The sequence below is a fragment of the Narcine bancroftii genome, chromosome 5 (genome assembly GCF_036971445.1).
Source record: "Narcine bancroftii isolate sNarBan1 chromosome 5, sNarBan1.hap1, whole genome shotgun sequence".
Classification (NCBI taxonomy): domain Eukaryota; kingdom Metazoa; phylum Chordata; class Chondrichthyes; order Torpediniformes; family Narcinidae; genus Narcine; species Narcine bancroftii.
Window position 1 is genome coordinate 145,350,770 of NC_091473.1, and position 12,428 is coordinate 145,363,197.

At 45.4% G+C, this 12,428-nt stretch overlaps 2 protein-coding genes and 1 long non-coding RNA gene across 4 annotated transcripts in view; 1 reads left to right on the forward strand and 2 right to left on the reverse strand.

The window, feature by feature from the left end:
* The window catches only part of dnase2b (deoxyribonuclease II beta), a 50,636-nt gene extending 48,519 nt beyond the window's left edge, over window positions 1–2,117 (reverse strand). Inside the window, exon 1 of the mRNA XM_069939337.1 lies at window positions 2,025–2,117. The gene's annotated coding sequence lies outside the window, so the exon portion shown is untranslated. The remainder of the gene's footprint in view (window positions 1–2,024) is intronic.
* Window positions 1,321–12,428, forward strand: part of uox (urate oxidase) — a 38,220-nt gene continuing 27,112 nt past the window's right edge. Inside the window, exon 1 of one of the 2 annotated variants that reach the window (XM_069939339.1) lies at window positions 1,321–1,429. In XM_069939339.1, the coding sequence (XP_069795440.1) occupies window positions 1,397–1,429 (33 nt within the window). In that variant the 5' untranslated portion in view covers window positions 1,321–1,396. Of the gene's footprint in view, window positions 1,430–8,074; window positions 8,102–12,428 lie in introns of those variants that run through there. The other variant, XM_069939338.1, reaches the window with a different exon arrangement.
* LOC138764056 (uncharacterized) overlaps window positions 5,256–12,428 on the reverse strand; it is a 32,300-nt gene continuing 25,127 nt past the window's right edge. The window contains exons 3-4 of the long non-coding RNA XR_011357970.1: window positions 7,980–8,198; window positions 5,256–5,736 (exon numbers count right to left, since the gene is read on the reverse strand). This is a non-coding gene — a long non-coding RNA (uncharacterized lncRNA). The remainder of the gene's footprint in view (window positions 5,737–7,979; window positions 8,199–12,428) is intronic.

The following is a 12,428-nucleotide window of genomic DNA, read 5'->3' on the forward strand; positions in this document are numbered from 1 at the left end:
AATAGGTTTGGATTTTATTCCCTGGAGCATAAAAGAGCGAGGGGAGATTTGATAGCAGTTTGCACAATTAGGAGGGGTGTAGATATAGTAAATGCAAATAGGCTTTTTTCCACTGAGGATTGGTGAGATATAAACTAGATGAGTGTGGTTCAACAGAGCGACCGGGGAGTGCAGATACACAATCCCTGACAGTGGCATCACAGGTGGATGGGATTTTGGCCCGATTCCAAATCAGGTACTGATGGAGGGCTTTGGGTGCGATGGCCTTTATGGGGATATCTGGGAGGGAGGAGTCACGGGTTCAGGGGGCGGGCCAGCCCATATAATACTTACATACACGTAGTGGTAGCACCGCACCGTATAAGTCAAAGTATTGAGTGTAGGAGCTAGGATGTTATGTTAAAGTTGTATAAGGTATTGGTGAGGCCAAATTTCGAGTATTGTGTGCAGTTCTGGTCACCTAACGACAGGAAAGATATCAATAAGATTGAAAGACTGGAAAAGATTTTGACAAGGATGTTGCTGGGACTTGAGCAGCTGAGATACAGCGGAAAGGTTAAACAGGTTAGGACTTTATTCCCTGGAGCGTAGAAGAATGAGGGGAGATTTGAGAGAGGTATTTAAAATTATGAGGGGGACAGACAGAGTAGAGGTAGACAGGCATTTTCCACTGAGGGTGGGTGAGATACAATCTAGTGGATATGGGTTGAGGGTGAAAGGTGAAATGTTTAGAGGGAACTTCTTCATACAGAGAATGATGGGAGTGTTGAACAAGCTGCCATCTGAGGTGGTGAATGCGGGCTCCATTTTAACATTTAAGAAGAATTTTGACAGGTATATGGATGGGAGGGATTTTGAAGGATCAAGGCAGGTCAGAGGCAGAATAATAGCTTGGCACAGACTAAATGGGCTAAGGGGTCCTGCTTTCTGCACTGTGTAATGCTCTACGGTTCTAGGTGGGTACAACCACAGCGTTCTGGAAGGTCCACAGACAGGAAAGGGATCTGGGTTCAGAGCAGGCAAAAGAAACTAGCACAGGCCAACAACTTGGTCGGCATGGGTGATCTGGGCTAAACAGCCTGTTGTGTCACTCTATGGTCTATCGTATAGCTGTGTAAGAAGTGTCTCCCTGCACCATGGCTATCTTGTGCAGGGGCAGGAGATATCCGGCTGAAACAACTGCAAAATGGGTGGATGACACAAGGCAGACCAGTCAGCCTGAGGTAAAATATACTCCAACAGAGGTTCCCGTTCCTTCGGCCAGAATTATCAGGAGGGAGCCTCAGATGTAATCATTAACTACAGGGCAAGGGGACTATGAACCACACAGAGAAGTGACCATTTCCAGTGAAGACCTCATTCCAATGAACAGAAGCAGTGGAAATCGGCAAGCCAAATGTCTAGTCCGCACCACACCGGTTACAAAAAGGTACGTCAGGGCAATATGCATTACCCTACTGCCAAATAAAAATATTCTGATGTCAGAACATGATTTAGAAAATAACTGGTTAAATTATTTGATGTATTTCAAATCATAAAATTAGTTGCAAGTTTTAAAGTTAGGGAGGTGGTGGTGGAAGCTGATGCATTTTAGACAGGCACACGAAGGTAAGAAAAATGGAGGGTTCTGGGAGTGAGAGAGGGAAGGATTAGATTGTGTGGAGCAGGTTTACATGGGTCAGCACAACATTGTGGGGTGAAGGGCCTGTACTCTGCTGTAATGTATAAACACAAGGCTGGAGAAACTCAGCAGGTCAAACAGTGTCCTTTATATAGCAAAGGTAAAGATACTTAACTGGGCTTGAGCCTTTCATTCAGGTGAATCTTGCTTTATAAAGTACAGTACGACTCCGATTATCCAAAATGGTCAGGACCGGGCCCAGTTCGGATAAACATTTTTTTTCGGAGAACAGGTTTTTTTTAAAAAAAACAGCCCAGTAGCTACAGTAGATCACTTGTAACAGTGTTCAAACCACAGCAAACATTCAGGGAAGGCTTTTTAAACACTAATGTTTAATTCTCACCAAAATGATGCTGGCTGCCACCGATCACCGACACCTCGGCACCGAGGTCCCGCTTGTGCCAGGAGCCCTACAGTCGCTCTCCTGTCCAGGAGCTTGAGGTCCCCACTCGTGCCGGGAGCATGACGTCCCCGGTCAGGTCGGAGCAAAAATAATTTTGGATAAATGAGGATTTCGGAGAATCCGATTTTGGGCAATCAGAGTTGCGCTGTATATTGTTCCGCATCTTTATCTTTGCAACATAAAGGACACTATTTGACCTGCTGAGTTTCTCCACCATTGTGATTTTACTTCAGTCAGGTGTCTGCAGATGGTCACATTTTACTCCTGTGCTGTGAACTTCGACATTTCTATCTTCCATTGGGAAGGTTGTGCTCTGCAATGAATGGTTTTCTTGGATCTGTCTGTGTAATTAGGCCTTGAATTTTCCCATTTTTATTTTTGTTAACTTGAGGGAGATTTTTAAAAAACTTTTCTGAGCATCTGGCAAAAGTCAGATATCTTTTGGCATGAGATAAATCACCGCTCCATCTCCATGAAACTAAATTACTTTGAGCAACGTCATGCACAGTCAACATCCTGCTAAGATGAAACTGTAGCCCTCTCCGTATGGAAAACCACTTTGTGCGCTGCCTGTGAGATAGATGGTTTGAGGATTTCCAATGGCAATTGAGAGAGAACAATTGCAAGGTGACAGGGGTGAGAGCTGGGAATTGGATTACTCTCCTCAGAGCTATCATTGACTTGAGGGCCAAATGGCTTACTTCAAAGAATAACATGATTCTGTGACAAGCAGATCCCACGAGAAAATGTGGTTCTCAACCCTTTTTTCTCCACTCACCACAGAGCACCAGTGGCATCCTAGGTTGTGGGTGCTCTGTGGTGAGTAAGGGATCATTTAAGGTGGTGTGTGAATGGGAAAGGAAAGAGGTTGAGAACCACTTGTTTAATCCGTGGTCTACAGCAACATTTTGAAAGCAGAATTTTCAAAGATGCATAAATTCTGCAGGGTTGACATTTATTGTTTGGCTTAGATGGTTCTCAGTGAAAAAGCTCAAGGAAATTGTTCAGCTGGGGCTTTTTCTCAACCTCAGAACATAGGAAGGTTAAAAAAAACATCTGGTCCATCGAGCCTGCTCCATCATTCAGTAAGTGTGAGCACTGCTGGGCGAAACGGCGTCCTGGGATGCTGGCCCCACATGGTCAGCTGTCAATCATTGGACCGTATAAAGAGTCGAGCCGCCCTCTCCCCCCCACCCCCCCCCCCACCCAACTTTTGGAGTCAGTCAGGCACGTGGGGCCAGGAAGGTACGGACACAAAGTTTGCAGACTGTACAACAGGCTTTAATCAGCTTAAACTTGTACACACACAAGGACTCCGTACCTTCCTGGCTCCACGTGCCTGACTGACTCCCAAAGGCGAGGCCGGCTCGAGCCTCCCAGGTTTCCTACCTGACGGTACAGTGGCTTCCTCCTGCAGTCAGCCAATGGAGAGGTTACATCACCACATTAAGATCACGTCTAATCTGGCTGTGGACTCAGTTCCACTTACCCGCCTGTTCCCCATAATTCCCTCATTATGCGAAATCTATCCATCTGTGCCTTAAGTATATTTAATGAGGCAGCCTCTACTGTTTTCTGAAGCAGACAATCACCCCTCTCTGGGGGAAGTAGTCCCTCCGCATCTCCGTATTAAATCTATTCCTCAAATCTTGAGACTTGTATCCAATAGTTTGAGTGTCACCTCGGAATCAGAGTCAATTTGTTTTATGGCAGCATCACAGGGCAAATCTTGCTATAAATTACATTTAAAAATAAATCAATTAGAAGAGAAAGTGAGGCAGTGCCCATTCACAAATCTGATGGCGGAGGGGACGAAGCTGTTTTTGTGCCACTGGGTGTTCGTCTTCAGGGTCGTGTGCCTCCCTCCTGATGGCAGCAGAGGGCGTGGCCTGGGTGGTGGGGGTCCTTGAGGATAGAGGCTGCTTTCTTAAGACTCCGCCTCTTGCAGACGTCCTTGACGGAGTGAAGATGCCTGTGATGGTGCTGGCTGAGTTCCCTGTACTCTTTTCCTGTCCTGTGCATTGGTACCTCCAAAACAGGCAGAAGCCCTTTCATACCGTCAAAAAGACTGACTGTAAAGACAGAGATTCTCCGCCCTTACATGCGGTGACTTATCTCTATGAATGTGCCCTGGCCAGGTCCAAGGCGCCAAATCAAATCCCTCTCGGGGGTAGGGTCAGCGGCAGTGCGCCTAGCGCGAATGTAATGCCGCTGCAACCAGCTGGCTAGGGCCGGGCTGATGATGTCGGGATGATGCCGTCAGCCTGTGACCCATCTCACTCACCCCTCTCCCTCCATGACCCCGTCAGGGCAGGGCTGCAGGGGACTGGGCCTTCAGGTGACAGGCCCGCCGGCCGCTCCAGCCTCCGGCACCGGGCCGCTTTGGCCTTCGGGGCCGCTTGTCAGTGCCAGCGGCTCAATACGCGGCAGAACAATGGCCATCTACCCTACCCACAATCTCCCATGCAGCAGGAACCATTTTCTGGGAAACGCAGAGCGGTTCCAACTGCATGGGGGATTATGGGTAATGAAGTCAGCCATTGCTCGGTGCGTATGTATGGCGTCATGGCACCAGTAGCCATGCCTCTTGAACGCCACGTCAAGGCCCCAGGCTGAAAGGGGACATTGGAGCAGGCTTTTCTGAGGCTTCATGAAAAGATTAGAAATACCTTTTTATTCGGGTTTTAACCCGGTCTCCATGCAGAGGCTGACTGTGAAAAGGCCAAGTGATACAACCAGTCAGACTACTCCCCCCGGTGCCCCTGAAGAACTTTGTAAGAGACATGGTGACAGACCAAATCTCCTCAAACTCCTCAAACTCCTCACAAAGTATATCTGTTGGCAAGCCTTCTTCATGATTGCATCGACATGGAGGACCCAGGACAGAGCTTCAGAGATGTTGCTACCCAAGAATTAGAAGGTCTTACCCTTTCCACTGCTTGACCCCTCGATGAGGACTGGTGAATGGTCTCCTGATTTCCCCTACCTCCTAGTGGAACCTCCCTGCTTCTCCTTTATATATTCCTTTCATCATTTTATACATTTCTATAAGATCCCCTCTCATTCTTCTTAGACGTGAAAGCAAACAATCTGAGCCCAGTTTTCAGATTTATTGTCAGAGTGCATACATGACATCACATACAACCCTGAGATTCTTTATCTGCGGGCCAGGCAAAATTAGCATTTATTGGTAGTGCTAAAAAATCTGGACCGAGTCCATGTAAACAATCTGACTGTGCAATACAGAGAGAATTTTAAAAAATCAATATTGTGCACAAGTCAGAGTCCTTAAAAGAGCCCCTCATTGAGTTTGTTGAGGAGTCTGTGGTGGAGGGGGCGCAGCTGTTGCTGAACCCTGTGGGTGTGATTCTTGTGGCACAGACACCTCTTTCCTGATGGCAGCAGCGAGAACAGAATGTGTGCAGGGTCTTTGTTGATGGCTGCTGCCCTATGACAGCAGCGTTCCCCGTAGATGTACTCAATAGTGGGGAGGGTTTTGCCTGTGATGTCCTGAGCTGTGTCCACTAACTTCTCAGGGGCTTTAAGCTCAGGGGTATTGGTGTCCCCATACCAGACCGTAATGCACACTTTTCATCACACCTCTGTAGAAATTTGCAGGGTTTCTAGTCTCATACCAAACCTCCATAAACTCCTGAGGAAGTAGAGGGCACAGGTTTAAGGTGAGAGGGGAGAGTTACGTGTGGAAATATAGTTTATATCTTTAAACTGAAATGATAAATCCGCTTTACATTCTGTAGTTGGTGCTGGCCTGTTATTTAAATTTCTGTCATTTGTGATCTTTAAGAGGCAAGAAAATTGTTTTCACTGGTAGGTGAGACCAGAACAAGGGGACATGGCCTCAAGATTCAGGGGAGTAGATTTAGACAGAGATGAGGAAAAACTGTTTTCCCTGAGTGAATCTGTGGGATTCTCTACCCAGGGAAGTGATTGAGGTGACTTCATTAAAAATATTTAAGTTTCAGTTGGATAGACTTTTACAAAAAAAAAGGATTTAAGGGATATAGGAAAAAGGCAGGTGGGTGGAGTTGAGTCAATGATCAGATCAGCCATGATCTTATTGAATGGTGGAGTAGGCTCGATGGGCCGAATGGCCGACTCTTGCTCTTGTTTCTTATGTTCTTAAGCATCGCATTTAGTTTTTATTTCAACAGGGTTCGGTATTGGGACCATTGCTGTTTGTCATATATATTAATGATCTGGAGGATGGGGCTGTAAATTGGATTAGTAAATATGCAGATGATACTAAAATAGGGGGAATTGTGGATGATGAAGAGGGTTTTCAAAGATTGTAGAGGGATTTAAACTGCTTAGAGGAGTGGGCAGAAAGATGGCAGATGGAGTTTAATGCTAATAAGTGTGAGGTGCTTCATTTTGGAAAGAATAATCAAAGCAAGACATAGGTGGTAAATGGGAGGGCATTGAAGAATGCAGTGGAGCAGAAAGATCGAGGAATAACGGTGCATTGTTCCCTGAAGGTAGGAGCGCATGTAGATAGGGTGGTGAAGAAGGCCTTTAGTATGCTTGCCTATCTAAATCAGTGCATAGAATATAGGAGTTGGGAAGTAATGACGAAACTGTTCAAAGCATTGGTGAGGCCAAATTTAGAGAACTGTGTGCAGTTCTGGTCACCGATTTATAGGAAGGATATTAACAAGATAGAGAGAGTGCAGAGAAGATTTACAAAAATGTTGCCTGGGTTTCAGCATCTGGAATACAAGGAAAGATTGAGCGAATTAGGTCTTTATTCCTTGGAACGTAGAAGGCTGAGAGGGGATTTGATAGAGTTGTTTAAGATAATGAGAGGGATAGATAGAGTTGATATGGAAAGGCTTTTCCCATTGAGTGTAGGAGAGATGGATACAAGAGGTTCATGGGTTGAGAGTTGACAGGCAAATATTTAGGAGTAACATGAGGGGGATCTTCTTTACTCAGAGAGAGGTTACTGTGTCGAATGGGCTTCTGGGAAAGGTGGTGGAGGCAGGGTCAATTTTGTCACTTAAGAAAGAGTTGGATAAGTATATGGATGGGAGGGGGTTGGAGGGATGATATGGGCAGAGTGTTGGTAAGTGGGATTGGAGTAGGGTACTTGGATCAGTGCGGACTAGAAGGGACAAATTGGCCTATTTCCGTGCTGTAATTGTTATATGTTATATGTTATAATTGAATAGCACCTATTAGTTTAAAGGCTGCTCATCCAAATAACTTCACTGGGTTTATTTCTGTAACTCCTGGAGAAAAGTTCAATTTCAGTCTTTAAAAAAAAATACACTGCACAGACAGGATGGGAACTGCCAATCATTATTTACCTTGATTACTAAGCAAGGTCGGGGTCGATACACCAAATTGCTGGATAGCTCTCCAGCTCTTATTCTTTCACCCTCTCCCACTTCTTGCGGGCCTCCTCTTTCCACTCTCTAATTCTGGTTTTCCCTTTATTTGACGCATCTTTCTTTTTTCACATTAGCTGTTCTGCCGAGGCCGTGTTACTAGTGTTACAAATTCTTCCAACTGCTCTGTGCCATTTTGGAAAGGTTCTGGTGAGCCAGATGTGGATGGAACCGTTCGCTTTTCTGATATGTCATTACCTATTTAACTCTCTCATAAACTTACCCAGCCAGTCCTTTTCTGGTCTCCTGCTCAATTCCTACCCTTAATCGTTACCGTACTTCAGATACAAATTACGTGTTTGCTGTACCTGGGCAGTTCCATCTGCCTTTTCAATTTGCTGTCCCATCCTGTTTCTCAAATTAAAACCTTTTATCTGGGCCTCCCTGGCCAACTGACCAAATTAAATTTAACCTCAGGCAAACAATATAACCTTTTTTTGTATAATCATTGCAGTCACGCAACCTTAAACCTTATTTCTCCACTGACCTGTAGGCTTTATTTCTCTTTGTTCTTTTATGGATCTCAGCAGGGAATCAGATCATCCTCAAACAAGGGACAACAGTGTTCCTGGGCGTGGTCCATGGAGTCCGGGCTCAATGATCCCAGAGGTGAATTGTCAACTTCTTCTGAAGCCCTGCTATCCCTGTGGCCACTTATTCCATCTGTGTCAATTGTTTCTGCGAGATCCTGCCGACTATGCTCATGCTGAAATGAAATCAGACAGCAGAATAGAACACACAACAAAATATCAATTTAAAGCATACAGATCGGGAAGTGAATAAGACTAATCAGGACTAATCATCTGTCTGAAACCTTTAACTCTTATTCCAAAGATACAGAGATTTCATTCTATATTATTACAATTTCAAATGGGTAAGGGGTAGAAGTGACCTCCACCTTTTAGCATTACATCATTTAATCGTTTAAACAAATGTTCTCAGCTTAAACAGCCTCAAACACCTGTTTATTAGTGTTCATCTTTCAGAAAAGAATGGTAAATAATCGGCATTACCTGGAAGAATAGTATTTTAACGATGTTTATGCAAGCCATCTCTTATCTCTGTCTAAGCAAGGTCTACCACCTGTTTTCTGCCGAGTTTGCAAAATGAGTTCAGCCATTTTATAATTATGAGCTGCTTTCTAATTCTAACAGTAAAAACTTAGGCACTGAGATATAAATTATACTTCCACAGAAAAGGGACTTTATTGCCTGGATCTCCCCTCAATCAAATGAGGGGAGATTTGATTGAGGTGTTTAAAATTATATGGGGAATAGAAAGATTAAATGTAGCCAGGCTTTTCCCACTGAGGTGGGTGAGTTTCAAACCAGAGGACGTGGGTTTAGGGGGAACTTCTTCACACAGAGAGGGGTGGGGGTGTGGAATGAGCTGCCAGCTGAAGGCTCAATTTTAAGAAGAATTTGGACAGGTACATGGATGGGAGGGGCATGGAAGGTTATGGGTGCAGGTCAGTGGGACTAGGCAAAAATAAATGGTTTGGCACAAACTAGAAGGGCCGAAGGGGCCTGTTTGTGTGCTGCATCGTTCCATGCGACCTGAGGGGTAATTATTTTCACTCAGATGGTGGCCCATATCTGGGACAAGCTGCCAGAAGAAACTTGAAGAGGGAACGATTTGAACGTTCAAAGACATTTGGACAGAAATATGTGTTTAGGAGTTGCTGCAGAGATTTTGTTGCAATGATAGCTAAATAGGGAGGGGATGTGAATGAACCCAAGGGCTTGTGAGGGAAGGTCAGCACCGGAGATTAACCATTTACAGAGCGGTGATTGACCAGAGCAGGGGGAAACTGGAAATGTGAACTGGTTATTCACCAGAAAGGGGGAGAAGGCTGATTATCATGGAACACAAACCCCTTAGCCCACATGTCTAATATGCCCATATTATACCTTGATGAAGGGCTCAAGCCCGAAACATTGGTGATGTATCTTTATCTTTGCTATATAAAGTACGCTGTTTGACCTGCTGAGTTTCTCCAGCTCTGTGTTTTCACTTCAATCACGGAGTCTGCAGACCGACACATCAGTCAGGCAGAGTTTAGTTGTAATTTTTTAAACTGTAAAACACCCATAAAAACAAGATCGCGTTTCTCCAGGATTTAATAACATGCTACTATACAGAAGACCTAATACAGGAGTGGGCAAAATGGCACCGTTGCAAGGGGCCACTGCGAGCAACTGCTGCGCAGCCATTGCGAACCACGGCCACCATCTTGCCTGTCTCTCAATTACAATTTTAACCCTTACACTCGATTTCATCGACATCAATCACAAATTTATGCTCACCCCCTCCCCTGGTCTCCCACCTTCCCCATCACTTCTGCCTCCTTCCCCCCAGCTCCCCACCACCTTCCCTTCCCAGATCTCCCCATCTCAGCCTCTTTCTCTTCCACCCTCCCTCCTGCATCCACCTTTTACCTGTTGGGCTGTGCTCATCCCCCTCTCCCCCCACCTCTTTATTCAGACATCTGCTTAATTTCAACACTCCCGACAAAGGGTTCAGGCCCGAAATGCCAATCCCTGTGAATGCTGTGTTACCCCACCCCTCCCCACCCCATTGAGTTTCTCCAGCACTTTTTCTGCACGAAAACGCCTGTTGCTCATACCTGAGAGTTATTCCCCCACCCCGTCACATTCATTAATATCCCATTGCCATAACATGGCAAAGCTTCCCAACGTAACTTCACTGCTCTCTTCGGGCAGACGGTACAGAAGCCTGAAGACCAGCTCTTCTCGGTGCAAGAGCAGCTTCTTTCCAACACCCATCAGGCTCTTACAATTTTGACATAGCACAGTAATAGGGCCCTATTGGCCCACAAGCCCATGCCACCCAATTAGCCTACAACCCCTGTTTCAAATGGTGGGAGGAAACCGAAGCCCCCCCCAACCCAGGAAAACACACGAAGACAGGGCAAATGTACAAACTCCTTACAGACAGCGCAGGATTCAAACCCCAGTCCTGATCGCTGGCGCTGTAACAGCGTTGCTCTCACCGCTATGCCAACCTTGCTGCCCACTTGAACTTCCACTTGGTTGACTAAACCGGTCCGACAGCACAACAGGACTGTGTGGACTATTTTTGCTCTCGGATGACTGTGAATATTTATTATCTATTTATTTAATGCAGTGGTTCTTAACCTTTTTCTTTCCACTCACATCCCACTTTAAGTAATCCCTCCGCCATCGGTGCTCTGTGATTAGTAAGGGATTGCTTAAGGTGGGATGTGGGTGGAAAGAAAAAGTTTGAAAGCCACCGTTTTAATCGTCCCTCATTGGTTTGTTATGTGCATGGTTTCAGAACTCTGAAGGAAATGGACCAATGACCATTTTTCTCAAGCAAAATATTTCAGTAATTGGGTCTAGAGCAGTGATTCTCAACCTTCCCACCCACATCGCACCTTAAGCAATCCCTTACTAATCACAGAGCACCGATGGCACATGGATTATTTAAAGTGGGATGTGGGTGGAAAGAAAAAGGTCTATAAGGTCACCTGTCAGCTTCCTGCACTCTGGGAAATACTGTCCCAGCTGTCCAGACTCTCGTGATAACTCAACCCCTCCTGTCTCGGTAACGTCAATGTGACACCGGAACAACAACTCACTCAGGCTTCTTTAAGGGCCCTTACATATGAACATAGGAAACAGGAGCAGGAGTCGGGCATCCAGCCCACTGACCTCGTTCCACCATTCGATGTGATCATGGTTGATCTGATGATTGGCTCATCTCTACCTACCTATTTCCCATATACTTATTTTGCAAAAATCTATCCAACGTTGTCTTTACTGAGATCACCTCCACCACTTCAACGGGCAGCAAATTCCACACATTGACCACCCTCTGGGAAAAGCAGTTCCTCCTTATCTCCGTCCTAAATCTACTCCCCTGAATCTTGAGGCAATGTCCCCGAGCTCTCATCTCCCGCACCAATGGGAACAACTTACCAACCTCTATCTTATCTATGTCTTTCATAATTTTATACATTTTTGTAAGGTCCCCTTTCATTCTTCTAAATTCCAATGAGCAGAAGACAACAATATCAGCAAGCAAGCTTAATGCGTTGAGCAACACCTGTCTCCGCAAAGTCTGACGCTGCCGTAAGACACACTTCTTTTAAAAACTGCCGATCTCTGACTCTAAGGTCCGAGGCTTGGATGCAAGGATCCAGCCTGGAACATCGACCGTTCTTTTCCTCTCACGGGCGCATCTCGATCCGCTGAGTGCTCCCCAGTGCATTGTTTAATTTTTGCTCATTTGTTGCCAATTTATCCAATTGAAATTTAGACATACAGTACAGTCACAGGCCCAAGCCCGTGCCGCCCAATTACACCCAATTGACCAGCAGTCCCCCCTCCCCGTATGCTTTTGAGGGTGGGATGAACCCGGAGCAGCGGGAGGAAACACGTGGACAGAGAGAGAATGTACAAAGTCCTTACAGACAGTGGTGGATTCAAACCTGCGTTGCTGGCCCCATTCTACAAGGCTGTAGCACAGAAAGACTTCATTCAGTCCTTGGGGATCCACGCTGGTCACTTAAATCTTATTTGCAATTTTTCCAGCTATTGGTCCCCAGTTTTGAGTCCCAGATGACTCGGTCTCTTCTCAGAGGCCAACCTCCTCAACTCTGGAATCAACCTGGTAAACCTTCTCTTCACCAAAGCCAATACATCCTTCCTCAAGCACTTTGCACATCATTTATAATTGAATATTTATTTTCAGTATTACAGTTTGTTGCACTGACTTCTTGTTTACATTTCTCTCTTTTGTAGACGTATCTTTCTTGAATACAATTTTTGTTGCACTACCAATAAATAGAAATTCTGTCTGTTATATGTGCTGACAATAAACCTGAACTTTGCACATGAAGCCATATTGAGTGATAACAGCCAATTGGCATGTGGAAAAGCACAGAAGAAAT